This window comes from Oncorhynchus nerka, linkage group LG20 (assembly GCF_034236695.1).
Source record: "Oncorhynchus nerka isolate Pitt River linkage group LG20, Oner_Uvic_2.0, whole genome shotgun sequence".
NCBI lineage: Eukaryota > Metazoa > Chordata > Actinopteri > Salmoniformes > Salmonidae > Oncorhynchus > Oncorhynchus nerka.
The window spans coordinates 96,273,057-96,300,209 of record NC_088415.1 but is presented as its reverse complement, the minus strand read 5'-3'; the positions used below and the strand labels follow the sequence as shown (position 1 = coordinate 96,300,209).

The following is a 27,153-nucleotide window of genomic DNA, read 5'->3' as shown; positions in this document are numbered from 1 at the left end:
CTTCCACTTCTGAGACAGTTTGATGTCAATTCCTATAAGCTTTGAACTTGAACTCTGTCATGAATCCATCCTGTCTTCTGTTGTGTTACAGTTAAAGACGTCCCTGGGTAAAGGTCGAGCGTTTCTCCGCTATTCTCTGGTCCATCAGCGTCTGGCTGATACCCTACAACAGTGTCTACTCAACCACAAGGTTACCAGGTACACACACACACACACACACACCGCACGGACACACACACACACACGCACGGACACACACACCTACGGACACACACACATCTGGCTTCCTTGCCCAGCTGGATAAAAAGGAGACCCAGTACAGTGTATTGAAGCAGTATATGTCCAATATACCACAGCTAAGGGCTGTTCTCTGCTCGACGCTACGCGGAGTACCTGCATAAAGCCCTTAGCCCTGGCTATTATAAACTGGTTACCAACGTAATTAGAGCAGTAATACCCGTGGTATACGGTCTGATATACCATGGCTGTCAGCCAATCAGTATTCAGGCCTTATTGCTATTAGAAACTGGTTACCAATGTAATTAGAGCAGTAATACCCGTGGTATACGGTCTGATATACCATGGCTGTCAGCCAATCAGCATTCAGGCCTTATTGCTATTAGAAACTGGTTACCAATGTAATTAGAGCAGTAATACCCGTGGTATACGGTCTGATATACCATGGCTGTCAGCCAATCAGCATTCAGGCCTTATTGCTATTAGAAACTGGTTACCAATGTAATTAGAGCAGTAATACCCGTGGTATACGGTCTGATATACCATGGCTGTCAGCCAATCAGCATTCAGGCCTTATTGCTATTAGAAACTGGTTACCAATGTAATTAGAGCAGTAATACCCGTGGTATACGGTCTGATATACCATGGCTGTCAGCCAATCAGCATTCAGGCCTTATTGATATTAGAAACTGGTTACCAATGTAATTAGAGCAGTAATACCCGTGGTATACGGTCTGATATACCATGGCTGTCAGCCAATCAGCATTCAGGGCTCGAACCACCCAGTTTATTATTGTATATAAAGTATTTTATAACTGTGATGTTTCCCTTCCTCTGTTCAGTTTAGTTTTACTTCCTTAATGTCACTGTAGTCTGTCTTCCTCTCTCATATCCCACCAAAGCCAAATGTCATCCCTTTTGTCAGTCTCTTTCTTTTCTAATAGCGTGTGTGTGTGTGTGTTCCAGTGAGTGGTACTTTGCTCGCAGTCCCTTCCTGAAGTCTCACCTCAGCAGTGACATCATCAGTCACCTGTATGTTCTCAACGAGGTCCAGTTTGACGTGGCATCCAGAGGTCACGACCTCGATGCTGATTGGCCCACATTCGCCAGGTAATAGGCTTTTGTTTTTACCATTAATAGGAGTGGTCAGTAATCACCCCATGGTATCTCCTGGTGATCACTTCCTGGTTTCCATAGAATGGTACCATCTAAAAGGTACCTCAAAACATCTAATCCAATCACATTGTATTTGTCATATGTGCCGAATAAAACGGGTGTAGGGAGACCTTACCGTGAAAATGCTTACTTACAAGTGTCGTGTGACTAAATGTGAAGACTTATATTGACATCAAATCAGTTCTCTGTTTAACGTTAATTAACTAGGAAGTCGGGTCACCACGGAGAATGTTGAGATTTACAGAGTTTGTAATTCTCCGAATATAACTCTTCAGATATTTTAATAGCTGATCGTTTAGTCTCATTGTTATTATTACCTCATCAGTTCTCATCTACTGAACGTTGCAAACCCTTGAATATCTGCACGAACCCTAGCCTAAATCATGAATCAGCGATACAAATTGGCATAATTATTTATTTACTAACCAACTAAATCATCAGAATTATATAAAATGGTAGATATTTGAGTTACTAAATGATACAACGAAAAAGTCCCGAGTGGATAAAGCCGATATGACGGATTGGTAGACAAAGGAAAGGGGTGGGGACTGCGAAAGAGCGGGAAAGACTAAATGGATTCACAACACACAGTGGATAATTGTACTCATTGACATGCTAATACTTTGCACATGAACGGACGCTCATTCTGAAAGAAATTACAATGTACATATTTAAGTTGTACGTCGTTGTTGTCTCTCTGTTGAAAAACACTTGATCTTCCTGTAGGGTTCATCAGTGTCTCTCTGGTTAACTTTCCCAGAAGTCACAATGTCTTTCGTGGTTGTCGGTGGTTAGAATGGTTACTTCAGAGTATCATTCGGAAAAGTGTTTTCATAGAATAGATGCGTCAGTGGTTGTCGGTATTCTCGTACTAGACTTATGTAATTTCTAGCCGCAGACTAGTAATTATGCGTCTAATATTTGCTCTAATTCTGTAGTGATCGACAGTCTCAGAGTTTAACCATTTCCAGCTGTGTAGCCAAAACTACAGCTGTATAGTCTAATGGTCAATAGACCTCACTCTGTCCCGGCGTTCTCTTGACTTAATGTAGATTTTGTAAGAGGTGGGTTTTATACTCTGGAAAAAAGGGTGGTTCTTTGACGCGTAATGTGATGTCTGGGCTAACGGGGGTGTGGCCACTGACTAGTTAATCTTCATATGAAAATTCATACTATCATTTAGAAACTTAATATCACATATATATATATACATATATATATAATATAACATCTTTTCACCGATACTTTCATGTTCTTAAAAGTAAAAATATTGTTTAATTCTCCCATTTTGAGGAGTTTGGCCAAGTCTCTCTCTGTGTCCCATTTTGAGGAGTTTGGCCAAGTCTCTCTCTGTGTCCCATTTTGAGGAGTTTGGCCAAGTCTCTCTCTGTGTCCCATTTTGAGGATAAGGAGTTTGGCCAAGTCTCTCTCTGTGTCCCATTTTGAGGATAAGGAGTTTGGCCAAGTCTCTCTCTGTGTCCCATTTTGAGGATAAGGAGTTTGGCCAAGTCTCTCTCTGTGTCCCATTTTGAGGAGTTTGGCCAAGTCTCTCTCTGTGTCCCATTTTGAGGATAAGGAGTTTGGCCAAGTCTCTCTCTGTGTCCCATTTTGAGGAGTTTGGCCAAGTCTCTCTCTGTGTCCCATTTTGAGGATAAGGAGTTTGGCCAAGTCTCTCTCTGTGTCCCACAGTCACACATTCCAATCTCAAAACTACAGACCCAGAAATATTTATGACTGCCATAAACTGTGGAGAAAGAGAGAGGGGGGGGGGCTTTTGTATTTATTATGGATCCCCAGTAGCTGCTGCTCTTCCTGGGGTCCAGCAAAATTAAAATGAAGTTATGATCAAGTCCCCCTGGGTCACGTTTTGAGGACAAGCCCTTTACCTGTTGCTTCTACTCTGTGTCCCATTTTGAGGATCTGGAAATTGCAAATGTCGCTCGCTGTGCTAATTTTGAGTTAAAACTCAAAAGTTCATTAAAATACACATTTTGAGGATATCGGAGTTAAAGCTACACTCTTGTGAATCCAGGCAACAAGTCAGATTTTTAAAATGCTTTTGGCCCATTTTGAAAGCATGAGAAGCTATTATCTGATAGCATGCAACACCCCAAAAGACCCACAGGGGACGTAAACAAAATAATTAGCATTTCGCACAAACCGTGTCCAATAAAATAGAAAACATTCATTACCTTTCACCATCTTCTTTGTTGGCACTCCTAGATGTCCCATAAACACTATTTGGGTCTTTATTTTGATTAAATTTGGTCCATATAAAGCCTAGATATCCCATTTGTGTGATAAGGAGTTTCGTTTCAAAACGTGTCATTTTTTAAAATTCAAAAAGTCGAGTAAACTTTCACAAAACACTTCTGTGTCCGTTTGTAATGCAACTTTAGGTATTTGTAAACGTTAATAAGTGATAAAATTCATCAGGAGGAGTTGTAAAGATCATTAGCTGTCAGTCTGGAAAAATGTCCGGCTAGAAACTCAACGAAAATATCCGGTCCTGACCGGATTAGATCTGATGTCCTGCATGTGTTTGACCAAGAAAAAACTCGAAGGAAATGACAAGACTCTAGACACCGTGTGGAGTCTGCAACCTCAGTCAATTAATTGTGTTCACCTTTTCAATGGGATCAAGGAGTTTGGATATATTTTCCCATTTTCAGTGATCAGTTTTTCCTGTGCTTTTCTGTAAATGCCGTTCTGAAGCCACAGCAGTGATTTAACCAGTTTTTGTCCCGTTTGAGTGTTTTCTATCCACACAGACTAAGCAAATGCTATACTATATTCCTGGCATAAGTAGTTTGGCGCTGAAATGTTGCTCTTTTTAACAGAATGTTCAAAATAAGTAGTTTGGTCGACTGAAGAGGTTAACCAACTATGCAGTTTTCAGAAAATAGAGACCCAAAATATTTACTGAATAAACGAAGAAAGAAAAAAAGTTACAGAATGAAATACTAATAACAAGGCTATTTATTAGGGATACCCCAGTCAATGTGCTCTTACAGGTTAGTCGAGGTCATTTGTACATGTAGGTAGGGGTAAAGTGACTATGCATAGATAATAAACAGCGAGTAGCAGCAGTGTAAAAACAAAGGGCTGGAGGGGGGGTCAATGTAAATAGTCTGGGTGGACATTTGATTAATTGTTCAGTAGTCTTATGGTTTGGAGGTAGAAGCTGTTAAGGACCCTTTTGGTCCTAGACTTGGCGCTCCGGTACCGCTTGCTGTGCAGTAGCAGAGAGAACGGTCTATGACCAATTTTTGGGCCTTCCTCTGACACCGCCTAGTATATAGGTCCTGAATGTCAGGAAGGTTGACCCCAGTTATGTACTGGGCTGTGATACCACAGTCGTCCGGAACAGCTGATGGTCTCATGCATGCCTCTGTGTTGCTTGCCTCGAAGCAAGCATTGAAGTGATTTAGCTCGTCTGGAAGGCTCCTGTCACTGGGCAGCTCGCGGCTGTGCTTCCCTTTGTAGTCTGTAATAGTTGGCAAGCCCTGCCACATCCGACGAGCGTCGGAGCCAGTGTAGTATGATTCAATCTTAGCCCTGTATTGACGCTTTGCCTGTTTGATGGTTCGTCGCAGGGCATAGCGGGATTTCTTGTAAGCTTCCAGGTTAAAGTCCCGCACCTTGAAAGCGGCAGCTCTACCCTTTAGCTCAGTGCGAATGTTGCCTGTAAACCTGGTTGGTTGGGGTACAGTGGGGCAAAAATGTATTTAGTCAGCCACCAATTGTGCAAGTTCTCCCACTTAAAAAGATGTGAGAGGCCTGTAATTGCCATCGTAGGTACACTTCAACTATGACAGACAAAATGAGAAAGAAAAAAATAGGATAGGATTTTTTATGAATTTATTTGCAAATTATGGTGGAAAATAAGTATTTGGTCACCTACAAACAAGCAAGATTTCTGGCTCTCACAGACCTGTAACTTTAAGAGGCTCCTCTGTCCTCTACTCATTACCTGTATTAATGGCACCTGTTTGAACTTGTTATCAGTATAAAAGACACCTGTCCACAACCTCAAACAGTCACACTCCAAACTCCACTATAGCCAAGACCAAAGAGCTGTCAAAGGACACCAGAAACCAAATTGTAGTCCTGCACCAGGCTGGGAAGACTGGATCTGCAATAGGTAAGCAGCTTAGTTTGAAGAAATCAACTGTGGGAGCAATTATTAGGTAATGGAAGACATACAAGACCACTGATAATCTCCCTCGATCTGGGGCTCCACGCAAGATCTCAAAAATCCCAGAACCACACGGGGGGACCTAGTGAATGACCTGCAGAGAGCTGGGACCAAAGTAACAAAGCCTACCATCAGTAACACACTACGCCGCCAGGGACTCAAATCCAGACGTGTCCCCCTGCTTAAGACAGTACATGTCCAGGCCCGTCTGAAGTTTGCTAGAGAGCATTTGGATGACCCAGAAGAAGATTGGGAGAATGTCATATGGTCAGACCAAAATATAACTTTTTGGTAAAAACTCAACTCGTCATGTTTGGAGGACAAAGAATGCTGAGTTGCATCCAAAGACCGCCATACCTACTGTGAAGCATGGGGGTGAAAACATCATGCTTTGGGTCTGTTTTTCTGCAAAGGGACCAGGACGACTGATCCGTGTAAAGGAAAGAATGAATGGGGCCATGTATTGTGAGATTTTGAGTGAAAACCTTCCATCAGCAAGGGCATTGAAGATGAAACGTGGCTGGGTCTTTCAGCATGACAATGATCCCAAACACACCGCCCGGGCAACAAAGGAGTGGCTTCATAAGAAGCATTTCAAGGTCCTGGAGTGGCCTAGCCAGTCTCCAGATCTCAACCCCATAGAAAATCTTTGGAGGGAGTTGAAAGTCTGTGTTGCCCAGCAACAGCCCCAAAACGTCGCTGCTCTAGAGGAGATCTGCATGGAGGAATGGGCCAAAATACCAGAAACAGTGTGTGAAAACCTTGTGAAGACTTACAGAAAACGTTTGTTATTGCCAACAAAGGGTATATAACAAAGTATTGAGATAAACTTTTGTTATTGACCAAATACTTATTTTCCACCATAATTTGCAAATAAATTCATTAAAAATCCTACAATGTGATTTTCTGGATTTGTCTTCCTCATTTTGTCTGTCATAGTGGAAGTGTACCTATGATGAAAATTACAGGCCTCTCTCATCTTTAAGTGGGAGAACTTGCACAATTGGTGGCTGACTAAATACTTTTTTGCCCCACTGTACATGAGGTTATGACGTTGGCCTGTGGGTAAGGTTTATGACCCCCCATAAATACCTTTCTCCCCTCTCTCTCTTGACTCTACTGAAGGACTCTTGAAGAGCCTTTGTTAAACATAGAGTCGGGGAACATCAAAAGTTGGGGGGAAAGGAACCATATTTCGGTAATCCAACCAGTTGAAAATATGCGTTGGTACTAAATTAATATGATGTCAGTTCTGTTGTCATCTGAGACATTCTTATTAATGATAAGCTGTATCCTGGAAAGTCTACACATTATAGTTATCAGATTCACATGGAATTGTTGTGCAATTTATATGTTTAAATGTGAAACTATTTTTGAAAAGTTGAAATGGAATTTTAGCTTCCAAATGAGAGAATTGGGTTTTCATAAGGGTAAAGCTCTGCTCACTCAGTGGCTCGCCTATGTGAAGAGACATTGGTTGTAAACTACTCTCCTACTATATAAAGCCCTAGACGAAAAAGTAACCTCCTGTTGTGAGGACGACGGTCCCACATTAAAAGGACTAACATGTCAACTACAGAACTAAGCCAACCTCAGCGTGAGCTTTGACTGTGAATGGTTTGAACTTTGAACTCTTATTCACTAAAGAAGTGAGACATCCTAGCCGTTGAGTTAGCAACAACAACTGTAAACGTGGGCTAGGAAAGGACGGACAAAGTATCCAGTCTAACTCACAATGAAGTTACTACAACGTATTCTGTTCACCACCAGAGACATTCTTCCGAGGAAGATCTGTTGGCCAACACGGCCAGCATCTATGACCAACCTCCCGAAGCGCAGCTCAGAGTAAATATTTATTGCATTTTCCTTTTCCAAATGGGCGGTAATTTAGAATGCATAAGATACTGTATTTACGATAGCACAGCTTCTCCCTTTGTTCCTCAGTCTTCCCACTCTTTCACTCAAACCCAACCCCCGTTCTTTGTGTAACCAGCTGTCATATCTGTTCCTTCCACTAGGGACGTTTTCCTTCATGACATAATTTGTAATCAATGTATGATCCATTCTGTGTATATGTAATTCTGTGTGATTAGTTAGGTATTTAGTAAATAGATAATTAAACCCAATTTTGTATTGCTGATTCAACTTGTTAGCCAGGGTTCGTGAAGATAACCAAGAATTCTAGGACTTCAGATGAGACTGAAATAAGGTGACGATTAATATTGACTGCTATTGATGTAAAATATTACTAGGTCTTTAAGAGTTTGTGGAAGATAACAGCTCTATAAATATTATTTTGTGGTGCCCCGACGTTCTAGTTAATTACATTTACATGATTAGCTCAATCAGGTAATATTAATTACAGAGAAAGGATTTTATAGAATAGCATGTCTTATCACTTAATCCGACATAGCCAAAGACATGACAATGACTATAGTTCACTCTGTTGTGATATAGGTGACTATAGTTCACTCAGTTGTGTCTGTAACTCTAGGAGGACTCTGGGGTCTAACTCCGCCCACCTCTGGAAACCTCCCAGTCGCTGTTCCAGTGTCAACAGCCTGGTCAGCTACTCAGGGGTACGTACTGATTGATTAATCAATTGATTGATTTACTGACTGACTGACTGACTGACGTTCTCTCTAGTTGCAGGAGTTCAAAGCTCAAGAATACGGTTCCAGTTTGCTGGCTGACCTGGGGGAGGAGTTAGGGGAGCTGGGGGAGGAGCTACATGGAGTCTCCACCCCCTGCACTGCCGCAGACGACCTACGCTTCCTGGTTAACCATTCAGAGCTCAGACAGAAGGAGCTGCTGCACCAATCAGAGGCGAGCCAGGCGAAATTGTTACAGAGAGTCAGAGAGCTAGACCAGGAGGCAGAGGGGCTGAGGAACGAGGTCAGAGAGCTGCAGGGGAAGCTATTGGCTCACAACCAGGAAGCTGTGACAGCCAACCTCAACAACATGGATCTGTTGTCTAAACTAGACAGCCAGGTACCAAACGTTTTGTCTGCTACTAGGACATGGGCCATTATTAATACATTTCTGCTGTGTGGCACCTAGTATTGTATTTCATGTCACTAAGGAAAAGTGTAAAAAGTGAATGTTACTTTGATATTGATTGATGTGCAGGAGAAGGAGAGGGACTCAACGCTACAACAGACCCAGGTTCTGCAGGAGGGAGAGGAGAGGGTCTCAACGCTACAACAGACCCAGGTTTTGCAGGAGGAGGAGAGGAAGGTGCAGGAGAAGAGGGAGATGCAGGAGGAGAAGGAGGGAGAGGAGAGGAAGGAGAAGAGGGAGGTGCAGGAGGAGAGGGAGGTGCAGGAGTGGAAGGCGATGGAGAAGCAGCTTCAGGAGTTGAGGAAGGAGCTGAGGTCCAGGGACAGAGAACTGACGGAGAGTAGAGAAAAGATCAGACAATTGGAGGAGGAGAACACTGACAGACTGACTGGGGCGGGGCAGGAGAGAGAGAAGCGAGAGATGGATGGAGAGAAGGAGAAGCTAGGGACAGAGAAAGAGACTGCAGAATGTTCTCATAGTAATCTACATAAGGCTGGTTCAGCAGAGGGACTGTCTATGGAGAAGAACCAGCATCTTTCCTCTAAGTCTGAGCCCCAGACGCAGGACCTCTCCCCCTGTCCCCAGACCCAGCAGCTCCTCCACCCGGCTGCAGCGGAGCCAGGGGAAGTGCTACGGCTGCAGACAGAGGTTGTGGAGCTGAGAGCCCGGCTGCAGCTGGGAGCAGAGCTGCAGATAAGGAGTCAGGTGGAGGGGCTCAACAGACAGCAGGTAGAGGAGCTGCTGCTGGCCCAGGAGAGGGAGGAGGCTCTGGGACAGGAGCAGCGCCGCAAGGCTCAGGCTTCACAAGGCCTAGTCCTGGAGCTGGCCTCCGCCAGGGAGGAACTCCACAGCCTGAAGACTCGCTACGAGAGTCTGGCCCTGGAGCATGGAGACATCCGGGAGGCCCTGGACCACGCCAACAGAGAGACAGCAGAGCTCGGGGTCCACATATGCAGGCTCACTGCCCAGAATGAGGAAGCGCGAGAGCGATGGGAGGTGCTGTCCAACAGGTTTCAGGAGGAGCTGAACACCAGTATGACCTCCCTGCAGCAGGAAAACCTCGGCCTGCAGGAGCAGCTGCTGAAGGAGCGGGAGGAGAAGGGGAGGCTGGGGAAAGAAGAGCAAGGAAGGGTCAGGGCTCAGAAGGAGGCACAGCAGGAGGAGATCCAGGCGCTCCGCTATCAGCTCAGCAACCAGACCATAAACCACCAGACAGAGTTACAGGCCAGTACTGAACCACAGTAGTTACAGGCCAGTACTGAACCACAGTAGTTACAGGCCAGTACTGAACCACAGTAGTTACAGGCCAGTACTGAACCACAGTAGTTACAGGCCAGTACTGAACCACAGTAGTTACAGGCCAGTACTGAACCACAGTAGTTACAGGTCAGTACAGTGCTACAGACAGTTACAGGCCAGTACTGAACCACAGTAGTTACAGGCCAGTACTGAACCACAGTAGTTACAGGTCAGTACTGAACCACAGTAGTTACAGGTCAGTACTGAACCACAGTAGTTACAGGCCAGTACTGAACCACAGTAGTTACAGGTCAGTACTGAACCACAGTAGTTACAGGCCAGTACTGAACCACAGTAGTTACAGGTCAGTACTGAACTACATGTACAGGTACTGTTTGTGATCTAATGCACAGTGTTCTAGTTAGAGGTTGTCTTATCTACCCCAGATTCTGTCTGAAGAGCTGAAGACTGTGAGGTCTGAAGTGGAGGTGGAACAGGAGAATAATTTATACCTGAAGACCAAACTGAGGGGGGTGGAGGTCAGGCACAAACATACACACATTTTATTTATCTTCTCACTCCTTCTTAACCTCGACCCTCCAAGACCTTCTAACAACTGAACACGTTGTTGTGGTTGTTGTTGTTGTTGTTGTTGTTGTTGTGCAGAGTGACAAGCAGGACTACCATCAACCTCTAGAGGACAACACCAGTTGGATCGCCTCATCACAGAAGCTAATACAACAGAGAGAGGAGGAGATGCAACACAACCTCACCAGGTGACTTGGTTGTTATATATGTGACCTGATTCAGGAAGCTAGGTGAATGTTGAGGGTCACTACTTCACACGATAACCATTTGAATGTAATCTTTAAAAAACAAATTTAATCAAAATGCATTGTTTGGCAGAAATGCTTTTCTGGAACATGTGAACTTTCATGTGGCTTAATAACAAACTGGTGTTATATCCTTAAATATGAGTCAAATGGTTCAATTACGAGCCTAGTTGGTTTAGCCATGGAAAAAGTCAGGAACCTTCCCGCTAGCCATGATTGGCTGAGAAAATGAATGGGCTGGACATGCCGGGAGATGAGTTCGGATTGGTCTGCCATATAGCACACTTCTGTTTGAGCTGGTCAATATGTCTAGGTAACGCAGCTTTAAAAACAATATATTGCTTAGTAGAATTGCATAAGTGTTGCTCTCCACTTTCTGGAAGACCGAGTTTTGAAATCAGTGGAATTAGATATGAAGGAAGGAGTATTGATAGCTAAGGGAGATGGAGGAAACAGCGTCTCCGGATTACATCTTCAAACTAAGGGAAAGGTTGGCATCTGTGACAGGGAGAAGCATCCAACCATGATGTATATGGATAAGATAGTCTAGCTAGCTACATTTTCAGATATTACACTGTCATGGGAATTTTATAATTCCTACATGTGTTCATTAACCAATTCAATTAAAATCACTCTGTCTGTTTTTAAAAGAATTTGAAAGATCCTTATTTGCATAAAATAGACAAAACCAGTCTATTAAAAATGAGTCAATAGTATTTATTCTCGGAGCGCGCTGCCCATAGAATCATGTACAACAGTTTATATATAAAATATGATGTCATAGGTTATAAAATGAATCTCCTCCTCTCGACCATGACAAAGCAGGTTCAAAAGTTAATTCCAACTCACAAGCACACATACCTGACACACTATACCTGGATTAACTCCTGAAGTCTCACCATAATTTATTACCACTTTAGCAAACAGTTCCAGATACGGAAAACCTCTCGCTGTCTTATCTAAACGCCACAGAGTTATAGCTGAGTCGGTTCAAACATAGGTTAATGATCCTCTTTGCTTTAAAACACACAACACATTCCTCCCCAACCTAGTTGGAATGGTGTTTAATTACTCCTTGTTCATGCTACATAATCTCTTTCTTATGAACTAACATTATTAATCAGATATTGTAAAACAGGGTAGAGTTTAATTAGTTATAGTTCTATTTAAATGTAGATATTGTTTAGTCATTATTTATAAAATTCCTAACATACACGTTTCTAAATTTTGACAAAGTCGTTTTCATTTCAAGTTAAAGTGTACTGTTAGCTAGTTAACATTGAACCTGGTTGGTTAGCTACCTGCAGGGTTAGGGCTAGCTACATGTCTTAACAAAAGACTCCAATATGCAAGTAACGGGTGCATTCGTAAATTCTGTCTGGCCATCTACTCCGATTTCAGAGCACTCTCGTCCGAGTGAACAACTCAGAACAACTGATGAATTTACGAACGCTCAACACCCGTTGAATATTTCCGATGTTAGTAAACATCAGCAAAAAAGCGTAATTAAATTGTTGCCAGCAGCACAGTTACAGTCTGTTACTTCCGACGCCGACTGAGATGGCCGCCTCGCTTCGCGTTCCTAGGAAACTATGCAGTTTTTTGTTTTTTTACGTGTTATTTCTTACATTAGTACCCCAGGTCATCTTAGGTTTCATTACATACAGTCGAGAAGAACTACTGAATATAAGATCAGCGTCAACTCACCATCAGTACGACCAAGAATATGTTTTCCGCGACGCGGATCCTGTGTTCTGCCTTACAAACAGGACAACGGAATGGATCGCATGCAGCGACCCAAGGAAACGACTCTGAAAAAGAGGGAAACGTGGCGGTCTTCTGGTCAGACTCCGAACAAGGGCACATCGCGCACCACTCCCCAGCATTCTTCTTGCCAATGTCCAGTCTCTTGACAACAAGGTTGATGAAATCCGAGCAAGGGTAGCATTCCAGAGGGACATCAGAGACTGCAACGTTCTCTGCTTCACAGAATCATGGCTTACTGGGAAGACGCTATCCGATGCGGTGCAGCCAACGGGTTTCTCCACGCATCGCGCCGACAGAAACAAACATCTTTCTGGTAAGAAGAGTGGCGGGGGCGTATGCCTCATGACTAACGAGACATGGTGTGATGAAGGAAACATACAGGAACTCAAATCCTTCTGTTCACCTGATTTAGAATTCCTCACAATCAAATGTAGACCGCATTATCTTCCAAGAGAATTCTCTTCGATTATAATCACAGCCGTATATATCCCCCCCCAAGCAGACACATCGATGGCTCTGAATGAACTTTATTTAACTCTTTGCAAACTGGAAACCATTTATCCGGAGGCTGCATTCATTGTAGCTGGGGATTTTAACAAAGCTAATCTGAAAACAAGACTCCCTAAATTTGATCAGCATATCGATTGCGCAACCAGGGGTGGTAAAACCTTGGATCATTGTTACTCTAACTTCCGTGACGCATATAAGGCCCTGCCCCGCCCCCCTTTCGGAAAAGCTGACCACGACTCCATTTTGCTGATCCCTGCCTACAGGCAGAAACTAAAACAAGAGGCTCCCACGCTGAGGTCTGTCCAACGCTGGTCAGACCAAGCTGACTCCACACTCCAAGACTGCTTCCATCACGTGGACTGGGACATGTTTCGTATTGCGTCAGATGGAAATATTGACGAATACGCTGATTCGGTGTGCGAGTTCATTAGAACGTGCGTCGAAGATGTCGTTCCCATAGCAACGATAAAAACATTCCCAAACCAGAAACCGTGGATTGATGGCAGCATTCGCGTGAAACTGAAAGCGCGAACCACTGCTTTTAATCAGGGCAAGGTGTCTGGTAACATGTCCGAATATAAACAATGCAGCTATTCCCTCCGCAAGGCTATTAAACAAGCTAAGCGTCAGTACAGAGACAAAGTGGAATCTCAATTCAATGGCTCAGACACAAGAGGCATGTGGCAGGGTCTACAGTCAATCACGGACTACAAGAAGAAACCCAGCCCAGTCACGGACCAGGATGTCTTGCTCCCAGGTAGACTAAATAACTTTTTTGCCCGCTTTGAGGACAATACAGTGCCACTGACACGGCCTGCAACGAAAACATGCGGTCTCTCCTTCACTGCAGCCGAGGTGAGTAAGACATTTAAACGTGTTAACCCTCGCAAGGCTGCAGGCCCAGACGGCATCCCCAGCCGCGCCCTCAGAGCATGTGCAGACCAGCTGGCCGGTGTGTTTACGGACATATTCAATCAATCCCTATACCAGTCTGCTGTTCCCACATGCTTCAAGAGGGCCACCATTGTTCCTGTTCCCAGAAAGCTAAGGTAACTGAGCTAAACGACTACCGCCCCGTAGCACTCACTTCCGTCATCATGAAGTGCTTTGAGAGACTAGTCAAGGACCATATCACCTCCACCCTACCTGACACCCTAGACCCACTCCAATTTGCTTACCGCCCAAATAGGTCCACAGACGATGCAATCTCAACCACACTGCACACTGCCCTAACCCACCTGGACAAGAGGAATACCTATGTGAGAATGCTGTTCATCGACTACAGCTCGGCATTCAACACCATAGTACCCTCCAAGCTCGTCATCAAGCTCGAGACCCTGGGTCTCGACCCCGCCCTGTGCAACTGGGTACTGGACTTCCTGACGGGCCGCCCCCAGGTGGTGAGGGTAGGCAACAACATCTCCTCCCCGCTGATCCTCAACACGGGGCCCCACAAGGGTGCGTTCTGAGCCCTCTCCTGTACTCCCTGTTCACCCACGACTGCGTGGCCACGCACGCCTCCAACTCAATCATCAAGTTTGCGGACGACACAACAGTGGTAGGCTTGATTACCAACAACGACGAGACGGCCTACAGGGAGGAGGTGAGGGCCCTCGGAGTGTGGTGTCAGGAAAATAACCTCACACTCAACGTCAACAAAACTAAGGAGATGATTGTGGACTTCAGGAAGAGGGAACACCCCCCTATCCACATCGATGGATCAGTAGTGGAGAGGGTAGCAAGTTTCAAGTTCCTCGGCATACACATCACAGACAAACTGAATTGGTCCACTCACACTGACAGCGTCGTGAAGAAGGCGCAGCAGCGCCTCTTCAACCTCAGGAGGCTGAAGAAATTCGGCTTGTCACCAAAACCACTCACAAACTTCTACAGATGCACAATCGAGAGCATCCTGGCGGGCTGTATCACCGCCTGGTACGGCAACTGCTCCGTCCTCAACCGTAAGGCTCTCCAGAGGGTAGTGAGGTCTGCACAACGCATCACCGGGGGCAAACTACCTGCCCTCCAGGACACCTACACCACCCGATGTTACAGGAAGGCCATAAAGATCATCAAGGACATCAACCACCCGAACCACTGCCTGTTCACCCCGCTATCATCCAGAAGGTGAGGTCAGTACAGGTGCATCAAAGCTGGGACCGAGAGACTGAAAAACAGCTTCTATCTCAAGGCCATCAGACTGTTAAACAGCCACCACTAACATTGAGTGGCTGCTGCCAACACACTGTCATTGACACTGACCCAACTCCAGCCACTTTAATAATGGGAATTGATGGGAAATGATGTAAATATATCACTAGCCACTTTAAACAATGCTACCTTGAATAATGTAGGGTAAGTAACATTATATATCTCATATGCATACGTATATACTGTACTCTAGATCATCGACTGCATCCTTATGTAATACATGTATCACTAGCCACTTTAACTATGCCACTTTGTTTACTTTGTCTACATACTCATCTCATATGTATATACTGTACTCAATACCATCTACTGTATGCTGCTCTGTACCATCACTCATTCATATATCCTTATGTACATATTCCTTATCCCCTTACACTGTGTATAAGACAGTAGTTTTGGAATTTTTAGTTAGATTACTTGTTGGTTATCACTGCATTGTCGGAACTAGAAGCACAAGCATTTCGCTACACTCGCATTAACATCTGCTAACCATGTGTATGTGACAAATAAAATTTGATTTGATTTGGATAACGTGAAAAACCAGCTCTGCTACGGCGAGTAAAATGGTCAGTGGGGAATTCTCTCATTTGTTTCTGGAAGTAGCTAGCCCAATGTTAACCAGATCGCTTGGGTGCTTGACTGCCGTTGTGAGGTCAGAGGTCAGCTCGGATCAACCCAACTCCTCGGACAGAGTGCCCAGCTCTGAATTTACCAACGGACAGTCTGACAGCACAGTTACAGTCACCAACACTCTGGATAACATAACGGCCTAACCAGCTCGGCGAGTAATGTTCAGTTAGCTGTTCTCTCATTTGTGTCTGGAAGTAGCTAGCAAGTTAGCTTGGGTGCTTGACTGCTGTTAGCACAGAATGCTTGGATCAACCATTAAAGAGATGGGTGGGGCTAAAGCTTAAGGAGGGTGGGAACGATGCTGAATGATTGTAGACTAAGAAGGGCTCTCCACTAGGTACCAAAACATTCCAAGGCCATTTTTCTCAAAAGTGTGGTTACAAGTTGATCAACTTTCAAAGCAGAAATACTTTCCCATTGTTTCCTCAAATGCAGTGTATGATATACCAATTTTTTAGCTCTGAGTCTCTACTTCTATCCAATGTAAAAAATAAAAAATAAATCACCATTTCAAATTTTGCTACATAAGACTGAAGCAAGGCGGTCGGTCACATATACTTAGTTCTGTGTGTCTTTTGTGACCACGTGAGTCTTTGCCTGTCAGTCATTGTATTATACTCATGTATTATATCTATGTCTCTGTGGTATTATATCAGGAGTGAAGAGAGCCTGGTTGTGTCTCAGAGGTCCTGTGAGGAGCTGAGGGAGGGACTACGGAAAGCCTGTCAGGACAAACAGAGCTATGAGCTCCGGACCTCAGCTGAACTGGACGACCTCTACCGCACCAAAATCAATCTGGAGGAAAGACTCATAGAACTCATCAGGTAATCAATTGTTAAATCAATCTGGAGGAAAGACTCATAGAACTCATCAGGTAATCAATCGGTCAACGAATCAGTCAGTTGATTTGCTGATCAATTGACCTCGATTTATCAATCAATAATTATTTGTAATTCTGGTGTGTGGTGCCCCCTGTGTGCTTGTGTGCCAGAGAGCGCTGCTGCCCAGACTGTACACAGTACACAGCCGGCTGCGGTAGAGCCCCATCCTCAAGAAGATACCTCTATTGTGTGTGTGTGTTTCTCCCATTCTTCTCTGCAGATCCTCTCAAACTCTGTCAGGTTGGATGGGGAGCGTTGCTGCACAGCTATTTTCAGGTCTCTCCAGAGATGTTCGATCAGGTTCAAGTCCGGGCTCTGGCTGGGTCACTCAAGGACATTCCGAGACTTGTCCCGAAGCCACTCCCGCGTTGTCTTGGCTGTGTGTTTAGGGTTGTTGTCCTGTTGGAAGGTAAACCTTCGCCCCAGTCTAAGGTCCTGAGGCTCTAGAGCAGGTTTTCATCAAGGACCTCTGTACTTTGCTCAGTTCATCTTAGCCTCGATCCTGACTAGTCTCTTGGTTCCTGTCACTGAAAAACAGTCCCTCCCGCTGAATAACATCCCCACAGCATGATGCTGCCACCACCATGCTTCACCTGGATGGTGCCAGGTTTCCTCCAGACATGATTCTTGACATTCAGGCCAAAGAGTTTAATCTTGGTTTCATCAGACCAGAGAATCTGGTTTCTTTAGGTGCCTTTTGTAAAACTCCAAGCGGGCTGTCATGTGCCTTTTACTGAGGAGTGGCTTCCGTCTGGCCACTCTAACATAAAGGCCTGATTGGTGGAGTGCTGCAGAGATGGTTGTCCTTCTGGAAGGTTCTCCAATCTCCACAGAGGAAATCTGGAGCTTTGTCATAGTTACCATCAGGTTCTTGGTCACCTCCCTGACCAAGGCCCTTCTCCCCCGATTGCTCAGTTTAGCCGGGCGGCCAGCTCTAGGAACAGTCTTGGTGGTTCCAAACTTCTGCCATTTAAGAATGATGGAAGCCACTGTGTTGTTGGGGAACTCCAGATCTGTGCCTCGACACAATCCTGTCTCGGATTTGTGCCTCAGAGCTCTACGGAAAATTCCGTTGACCTCATGGCTTGGATTTTGTTCTGACATGCAATGTCATCTGTGGGACCTTATATAGACAGGTGTGTGCCTTTCCAAATCATGTCCAATCAATTGAATTTACCACAGCTCTACTCCATCCAATCAAGTTGTAGAAACATCTCAAGGATGATCAATGGAAACAGGATGGACCTGAGCTGTGTCGAGTCTCATAGCAAAAAGGTCTTATAAATAAGATATTTCCGGAAATGGTTTTATTGAATCCATTTTGGAATAAGGCTGTAAAGTAACAAAATGTGGAGAAAGTCAAGGGGTCTGAATTCTTTCCGAAGGCACTTTAAAAAAACTTGTTGACGCTACCCATCCCTTAAGCGGGATAATTGTCATCAACCGCTGAATAGCATAGCGCCTCAGTCATAATTTTACAAAAAAATATTCATATTCATGAAATCACAAGTGCAAAACTCAGCTTAGCCTTTTGTTAATCCACCTGTCGTCTCAGATTTTGAAATTATGCTTTACAGCGAAAGCAATGCAAGCGTTTGTGTAAGTTTATCGATCGCTCGACAAAACATTAAGTACACTTAGCATCAGGTAGCTTGGTCATGAAAATCAGAAAAGCAAATCAATCAAATTATTAATTTACCTTTGATGATCTTCTGATGTTTTCACTCACGAGACTCCCAGTTACACAAATGTTCCTTTTGTTCCATAAAGATTATTTTTATATCCAAAATACCTCCGTTTGTTTGGCGCGCGTTGTTCAGAAATCCACAGGAAATGACAACGCAGACAAATTCCAAATAACGTAATAACTTTTTTTATAATTGTAACGGATTTCCTCCTCTTCGTCTGAAGAGCAGCTTTGTTCATGATGATTTTTAATTCAAACTCAGAACACTAAACAGAAAATAACAACGTGAATTTACAAAACCGAAACGGTACCGTGTGGCCAAAACACCCACAACCCAAACAGTACCGTGTGGCCAAAACACCCACAACCCAAACAGTACCGTGTGGCCCAAACACTCACATGGAAACAAACACCCACAACCCAAACAGTACCGTGTGGCCAAAACACCCACATGGAAACAAACACCCACAACCCAAACAGTACCGTGTGGCCAAAACACTCACATGGAAACAAACACCCACAACCCAAACAGTACCGTGTGGCCAAAACACTCACATGGAAACAAACACCCACCAACCAAAAGTGAAACCCAGGCTACCTAAGTATGATTCTTAATCAGAGACAACTAACGACACCTGCCTCTGATTGAGAACCATACTAGGCCGAACACAAAAACCAACATAGAAAAACAAACATAGACTGCCCATCCCAACTCACGCCCTGACCATACTAAAACAAAGAATAAGATAATAGAAGCCACTTCCTGGTTAGATTTTTCTCAGGTTTTCGCCTGCAATATCAGTTCTGTTATACTCACAGACAATATTTTGACAGTTTTGGAAACTTTAGAGTGTTTTTTATCCTAATATGTCAATTATATTATATATTTAAAAAAGTTATTACGGATATTATATATTCTAGAATCTGGTCCTGAGAAATAGGCTGTTTACTTTGGGAACGTTCATTTTCCAAACATAAAAAATAGTGCCCCCTAGCTTCAAGAGGTTAATTAAGACCCCTCTGTGGCAAGGTGAGACTCTCACGGATACGTACATGTTGGTTGTTCTGCTCTATGATCCCCATCAGCACGACTCGTCTGATGTTCCCCTGTACTTGTTGGTTGTTCTGCTCTATGATCCCCATCAGCACGACTCGTCTGATGTTCCCCTGTACTTGTTGGTTGTTCTGCTCTATGATCCCCATCAGCACGACTCGTCTGATGTTCCCCTGTACTTGTTGGTTGTTCTGCTCTATGATCCCCATCAGCACGACTCGTCTGATGTTCCCCTGTACTTGTTGAAAACATTTATGGAAGTATAAAAATAAGGGTTTAAATAAGGTTAAAAAAATATACATGTTTCCTGATCTTTCTTATATCTCTCAGACACTTCAGAACAAACTTCCTTCAGATTTTTTGTGGGGGCTGTCTGTTATTCAATGTGTTTCTATTGGCTAATAGCAGTCAGGACTGTCTGTTATTCAATGTGTTTCTATTGGCTAATAGCAGTAAGGACTGTCTGTTATTCAATGTGTTTCTATGGGCTAATAGCAGTAAGGACTATCTGTTATTCAATGTGTTTCTATGGGCTAATAGCAGTAAGGACTATCTGTTATTCAATGTGTTTCTATTGGCTAATAGCAGTAAGGACTGTCTGTTATTCAATGTGTTTCTATGGGCTAATAGCAGTAAGGACTATCTGTTATTCAATGTGTTTCTATGGGCTAATAGCAGTAAGGACTGTCTGTTATTCAATGTGTTTCTAATAGCAGTAAGGACTATCTGTTATTCAATGTGTTTCTATGGGCTAATAGCAGTAAGGACTGTCTGTTATTCAATGTGTTTCTATGGGCTAATAGCAGTAAGGACTATCTGTTATTCAATGTGTTTCTATTGGCTAATAGCAGTAAGGACTATCTGTTATTCAATGTGTTTCTATGGGCTAATAGCAGTAAGGACTATCTGTTATTCAATGTGTTTCTAATAGCAGTAAGGACTATCTGTTATTCAATGTGTTTCTATGGGCTAATAGCAGTAAGGACTATCTGTTATTCAATGTGTTTCTATTGGCTAATAGCAGTAAGGACTATCTGTTATTCAATGTGTTTCTATTGGCTAATAGCAGTAAGGACTATCTGTTATTCAATGTGTTTCTATGGGCTAATAGCAGTAAGGACTATCTGTTATTCAATGTGTTTCTATGGGCTAATAGCAGTAAGGACTATCTGTTATTCAATGTGTTTCTATGGGCTAATAGCAGTAAGGACTGTCTGTTATTCAATGTGTTTCTATGGGCTAATAGCAGTAAGGACTATCTGTTATTCAATGTGTTTCTAATAGCAGTAAGGACTATCTGTTATTCAATGTGTTTCTATGGGCTAATAGCAGTAAGGACTATCTGTTATTCAATGTGTTTCTATGGGCTAATAGCAGTAAGGACTATCTGTTATTCAATGTGTTTCTATGGGCTAATAGCAGTAAGGACTATCTGTTATTCAATGTGTTTCTATGGGCTAATAGCAGTAAGGACTATCTGTTATTCAATGTGTTTCTATGGGCTAATAGCAGTAAGGACTATCTGTTATTCAATGTGTTTCTAATAGCAGTAAGGACTATCTGTTATTCAATGTGTTTCTATGGGCTAATAGCAGTAAGGACTGTCTGTTATTCAATGTGTTTCTATTGGCTAATAGCAGTAAGGACTATCTGTTATTCAATGTGTTTCTAATAGCAGTAAGGACTATCTGTTATTCAATGTGTTTCTATGGGCTAATAGCAGTAAGGACTATCTGTTATTCAATGTGTTTCTATGGGCTAATAGCAGTAAGGACTATCTGTTATTCAATGTGTTTCTATTGGCTAATAGCAGTAAGGACTGTCTGTTATTCAATGTGTTTCTAATAGCAGTAAGGACTATCTGTTATTCAATGTGTTTCTATGGGCTAATAGCAGTAAGGACTATCTGTTATTCAATGTGTTTCTATGGGCTAATAGCAGTAAGGACTGTCTGTTATTCAATGTGTTTCTAATAGCAGTAAGGACTATCTGTTATTCAATGTGTTTCTATGGGCTAATAGCAGTAAGGACTATCTGTTATTCAATGTGTTTCTATGGGCTAATAGCAGTAAGGACTATCTGTTATTCAATGTGTTTCTATGGGCTAATAGCAGTAAGGACTATCTGTTATTCAATGTGTTTCTATGGGCTAATAGCAGTAAGGACTGTCTGTTATTCAATGTGTTTCTATTGGCTAATAGCAGTAAGGACTGTCTGTTATTCAATGTGTTTCTAGGGGCTAATAGCAGTAAGGACTATCTGTTATTCCAATGTGTTTCTATGGGCTAATAGCAGTAAGGACTATCTGTTATTCAATGTGTTTCTATGGGCTAATAGCAGTAAGGACTATCTGTTATTCAATGTGTTTCTATGGGCTAATAGCAGTAAGGACTATCTGTTATTCAATGTGTTTCTATGGGCTAATAGCAGTAAGGACTGTCTGTTATTCAATGTGTTTCTATTGGCTAATAGCAGTAAGGACTATCTGTTATTCAATGTGTTTCTATGGGCTAATAGCAGTAAGGACTATCTGTTATTCAATGTGTTTCTAATAGCAGTAAGGACTGTCTGTTATTCAATGTGTTTCTATGGGCTAATAGCAGTAAGGACTATCTGTTATTCAATGTGTTTCTATGGGCTAATAGCAGTAAGGACTATATGTTATTCAATGTGTTTCTATGGGCTAATAGCAGTAAGGACTGTCTGTTATTCAATGTGTTTCTATGAGACCTGTGACAATCATATCAGACCCAACTCAGACCTGTGACATTATTTAGAGTTTTGGACCCAGTCGGGTCCTGGATCGGGTCGGGAGTATTCGGGTACCGGTGGACCTGTGACATTATTTAGAGTTTTGGACCCAGTCGGGTCCTGGATCGGGTCGGGAGTATTCGGGTACCGGTGGACCTGTGGCATTATTTAGAGTGTTGGACCCAGTCGGGTCCTGGATCGGGTCTGGAGTATTCGGGTACCTGGTGTCAGGTACCGGTGGACCTGTGACATTATTTAGAGTTTTGGACCCAGTCGGGTCCTGGATCGGGTCGGGAGTATTCGGGTACCGGTGGACCTGTGACATTATTTAGAGTTTTGGACCCAGTCGGGTCCTGGATCGGGTCTGGAGTATTCGGGTACCGGTGGACCTGTGACATTATTTAGAGTTTTGGACCCAGTCGGGTCCTGGATCGGGTCGGGAGTATTCGGGTACCGGTGGACCTGTGACATTATTTAGAGTTTTGGACCCGGTCGGGTCCTGGATCGGGTCTGGAGTATTCGGGTACCGGTGGACCTGTGACATTATTTAGAGTTTTGGACCCGGTCGGGTCCTGGATCGGGTCTGGAGTATTCGGGTACCGGTGGACCTGTGACATTATTTAGAGTTTTGGACCCGGTCGGGTCCTGGATCGGGTCTGGAGTATTCGGGTACCGGTGGACCTGTGACATTATTTAGAGTTTTGGACCCGGTCGGGTCCTGGATCGGGTCTGGAGTATTCGGGTACCGGTGGACCTGTGACATTATTTAGAGTTTTGGACCCGGTCGGGTCCTGGATCGGGTCTGGAGTATTCGGGTACCGGTGGACCTGTGAGGATCCGGCTGTGTGCGTATCGAACTGTGTATTTCCAGGGAGAAGGATGGATTGTGACAGACATGTGGATGCATGCCTGGTGTGCGTGAATTAACCCGTGTGGGAATTGAACCGTGTGGGAATTGAACCGTGTGGGAATTAACCCGTGTGGGAATTGAACCCGTGTGGGAATTGAACCGTGTGGGAATTAACCCGTGTGGGAATTGAACCCGTGTGGGAATTGAACCGTGTGGGAATTAACCCGTGTGGGAATTGAACCCGTGTGGGAATTAACCCGTATGGGAATTGAACCTGTGTGGGAATTGAACCGTGTGGGAATTGAACCGTGTGGGAATTGAACCGTGTGTGAATTAACCTGTGTGGGAATTGTGTGTGTATTTCCAGGGAGAAGGATGCCTTGTGGCAGAAGTCTGATGCTCTGGAGTTTGAGCAGAAGTTGAGAGCAGAAGAGCAGACAAAGAGAGATACCTGTAGCAATACCTCTCACTGTCTCTCCTGCAGCAGTCCATTCAGCTGGTGGCTTCACAGACACACCTGCAGGTACCTCTCACTGTCTCTCCTGCAGCTGGTGTCAGGTACCTCTTACTGTCTCTCCTGCAGCTGGTGTCAGGTACCTCTTACTGTCTCTCCTGCAGCAGTCCATTCAGCTGGTGTCAGGTACCTCTCACTGTCTCTCCTGCAGCAGTCCATTCAGCTGGTGTCAGGTACCTCTCACTGTCTCTCCTGCAGCTGGTGTCAGGTACCTCTTACTGTCTCTCCTGCAGCAGCCCATTCAGCTGGTGCCAGGTACCTCTCACTGTCTCTCCTGCAGCAGTCCATTCAGCTGGTGGCTTCACAGACACACCTGCAGGTACCTCTCACTGTCTCTCCTGCAGCAGCCCATTCAGCTGGTGTCAGGTACCTCTCACTGTCTCTCCTGCAGCAGCCCATTCAGCTGGTGTCAGGTACCTCTCACTGTCTCTCCTGCAGCAGCCCATTCAGCTGGTGTCAGGTACCTCTCACTGTCTCTCCTGCAGCAGTCCATTCAGCTGGTGTCAGGTACCTCTCACTGTCTCTCCTGCAGCAGCCCATTCAGCTGGTGTCAGGTACCTCTCACTGTCTCTCCTACAGCAGTCCATTCAGCTGGTGTCAGGTACCTCTCACTGTCTCTCCTGCAGCAGCCCATTCAGCTGGTGTCAGGTACCTCTCACTGTCTCTCCTGCAGCAGCCCATTCAGCTGGTGTCAGGTACCTCTCACTGTCTCTCCTGCAGCAGCCCATTCAGCTGGTGTCAGGTACCTCTCACTGTCTCTCCTGCAGCAGTCCATTCAGCTGGTGTCAGGTACCTCTCACTGTCTCTCCTGCAGCAGCCCATTCAGCTGGTGTCAGGTACCTCTCACTGTCTCTCCTGCAGCAGCCCATTCAGCAGTCCATTCAGCTGCAGCCATTCAGCTGGTGTCAGGTACCTCTCACTGTCCCTCCTGCAGCAGCCCATTCAGCTGGTGTCAGGTACCTCTCACTGTCTCTCCTGCAGCAGGTGTCAGGTACCTCTCACTGTCTCTCCTGCAGCAGCCCATTCAGCTGGTGTCAGGTACCTCTCACTGTCTCTCCTGCAGCAGGTGTCAGGTACCTCTCACTGTCTCTCCTGCAGCAGCCCATTCAGCTGGTGTCAGGTACCTCTCACTGTCTCTCCTGCAGCAGCCCATTCAGCTGGTGTCAGGTACCTCTCACTGTCTCTCCTGCAGCAGCCCATTCAGCTGGTGTCAGGTACCTCTCACTGTCTCTCCTGCAGCAGCCCATTCAGCTGGTGTCAGGTACCTCTCACTGTCTCTCCTGCAGCAGCCCATTCAGCTGGTGTCAGGTACCTCTCACTGTCTCTCCTGCAGCAGCCCATTCAGCTGGTGTCAGGTACCTCTCACTGTCTCTCCTGCAGCAGCCCATTCAGCTGGTGTCAGGTACCTCTCACTGTCTCTCCTGCAGCAGCCCATTCAGCTGGTGTCAGGTACCTCTCACTGTCTCTCCTGCAGCAGCCCATTCAGCTGGTGTCAGGTACCTCTCACTGTCTCTCCTGCAGCAGCCCATTCAGCTGGTGTCAGGTACCTCTCACTGTCTCTCCTGCAGCAGCCCATTCAGCTGGTGTCAGGTACCTCTCACTGTCTCTCCTGCAGCAGCCCATTCAGCTGGTGTCAGGTACCTCTCACTGTCTCTCCTGCAGCAGCCCATTCAGCTGGTGTCAGGTACCTCTCACTGTCTCTCCTGCAGCAGTCCATTCAGCTGGTGTCAGGTGTCAGGTACCTCTCACTGTCTCTCCTGCAGCTGTCCATTCAGCTGGTGTCAGGTACCTCTCACTGTCTCTCCTGCAGCAGCCCATTCAGCTGGTGTCAGGTACCTCTCACTGTCTCTCCTGCAGCAGTCCATTCAGCTGGTGTGTCAGGTACCTCTCACTGTCTCTCCTGCAGCCATTCAGCTGGTGTCAGGTACCTCTCACTGTCTCTCCTGCAGCTGGTGTCAGGTACCTCTCACTGTCTCTCCTGCAGCAGTCCATTCAGCTGGTGTCAGGTACCTCTCACTGTCTCTCCTGCAGCAGCCCATTCAGCTGGTGTCAGGTACCTCTCACTGTCTCTCCTGCAGCAGCCCATTCAGCTGGTGTCAGGTACCTCTCACTGTCTCTCCTGCAGCAGCCATTCAGCTGGTGTCAGGTACCTCTCACTGTCTCCTCCTGTCTCTCCTGCAGCAGCCCATTCAGCTGGTGTCAGGTACCTCTCACTGTCTCTCCTACAGCAGTCCATTCAGCTGGTGTCAGGTACCTCTCACTGTCTCTCCTGCAGCAGCCCATTCAGCTGGTGTCAGGTACCTCTCACTGTCTCTCCTGCAGCAGGTGTCAGGTACCTCTCACTGTCTCTCCTGCAGCAGCCCATTCAGCTGGTGTCAGGTACCTCTCACTGTCTCTCCTGCAGCTGGTGTCAGGTACCTCTCACTGTCTCTCCTGCAGCTGGTGTCAGGTACCTCTCACTGTCTCTCCTGCAGCAGCCCATTCAGCTGGTGTCAGGTACCTCTCACTGTCTCTCCTGCAGCTGGTGTCAGGTACCTCTCACTGTCTCTCCTGCAGCAGTCCATTCAGCTGGTGTCAGGTACCTCTTACTGTCTCTCCTGCAGCAGCCCATTCAGCTGGTGTCAGGTACCTCTCACTGTCTCTCCTGCAGCTGGTGTCAGGTACCTCTCACTGTCTCTCCTGCAGCTGGTGTCAGGTACCTCTCACTGTCTCTCCTGCAGCTGTCAGCTGGTCTCCTGCAGCTGGTGTCAGGTACAGTCCATTCAGCTGGTGTCAGGTACCTCTTACTGTCTCTCCTGCAGCAGCCCATTCAGCTGGTGTCAGGTACCTCTCACTGTCTCTCCTGCAGCTGGTGTCAGGTACCTCTCACTGTCTCTCCTGCAGCTGGTGTCAGGTACCTCTCACTGTCTCTCCTGCAGCAGTCCATTCAGCTGGTGTCAGGTACCTCTCACTGTCTCTCCTGCAGCTGGTGTCAGGTACCTCTTACTGTCTCTCCTGCAGCGGGTGTCAGGTACCTCTCACTGTCTCTCCTGCAGCTGGTGTCAGGTACCTCTCACTGTCTCTCCTGCAGCTGGTGTCAGGTACCTCTCACTGTCTCTCCTGCAGCAGCCCATTCAGCTGGTGTCAGGTACCTCTCACTGTCTCTCCTGCAGCAGTCCATTCAGCTGGTGTCAGGTACCTCTCACTGTCTCTCCTGCAGCAGCCCATTCAGCTGGTGTCAGGTACCTCTCACTGTCTCTCCTGCAGCTGGTGTCAGGTACCTCTCACTGTCTCTCCTGCAGCTGTCCATTCAGCTGGTGTCAGGTACCTCTCCTGCACTGTCTCTCCTGCAGCAGTCCATTCAGCTGGTGTCAGGTACCTCTCACTGTCTCTCCTGCAGCTGTCCATGGTCAGCTGGTGTCACTGTCTCTCCTGCACTGTCTCTCCTGCACTGTCCATTCAGCTGGTGTCAGGTACCTCTCACTGTCTCTCCTGCAGCAGTCCATTCAGCTGGTGTCAGGTACCCCTCACTGTCTCTCCTGCAGCAGTCCATTCAGCTGGTGTCAGGTACCTCTC

General features: G+C 45.4%; 1 protein-coding gene across 4 annotated transcripts in view; it reads left to right on the top strand.

Moving 5' to 3' along the window:
* The window catches only part of LOC115121989 (FYVE and coiled-coil domain-containing protein 1-like), a 64,563-nt gene that overhangs the window by 9,786 nt on the left and 27,624 nt on the right, over positions 1-27,153 (top strand). For 2 of the 4 annotated variants that reach the window (XM_065006016.1, XM_065006014.1), the window contains 9 exons: positions 92-198; positions 1,204-1,347; positions 8,106-8,190; positions 8,258-8,602; positions 8,741-9,895; positions 10,357-10,449; positions 10,577-10,686; positions 16,518-16,685; positions 23,452-23,917. In XM_065006016.1, coding sequence (XP_064862088.1) covers positions 92-198; positions 1,204-1,347; positions 8,106-8,190; positions 8,258-8,602; positions 8,741-9,895; positions 10,357-10,449; positions 10,577-10,686; positions 16,518-16,685; positions 23,452-23,917 — 2,673 coding nt within the window. The remainder of the gene's footprint in view (positions 1-91; positions 199-1,203; positions 1,348-8,105; positions 8,191-8,257; positions 8,603-8,740; positions 9,896-10,356; positions 10,450-10,576; positions 10,687-16,517; positions 16,686-23,451; positions 23,918-27,153) is intronic. The other 2 variants (XM_065006017.1, XM_065006015.1) reach the window with 2 other exon arrangements.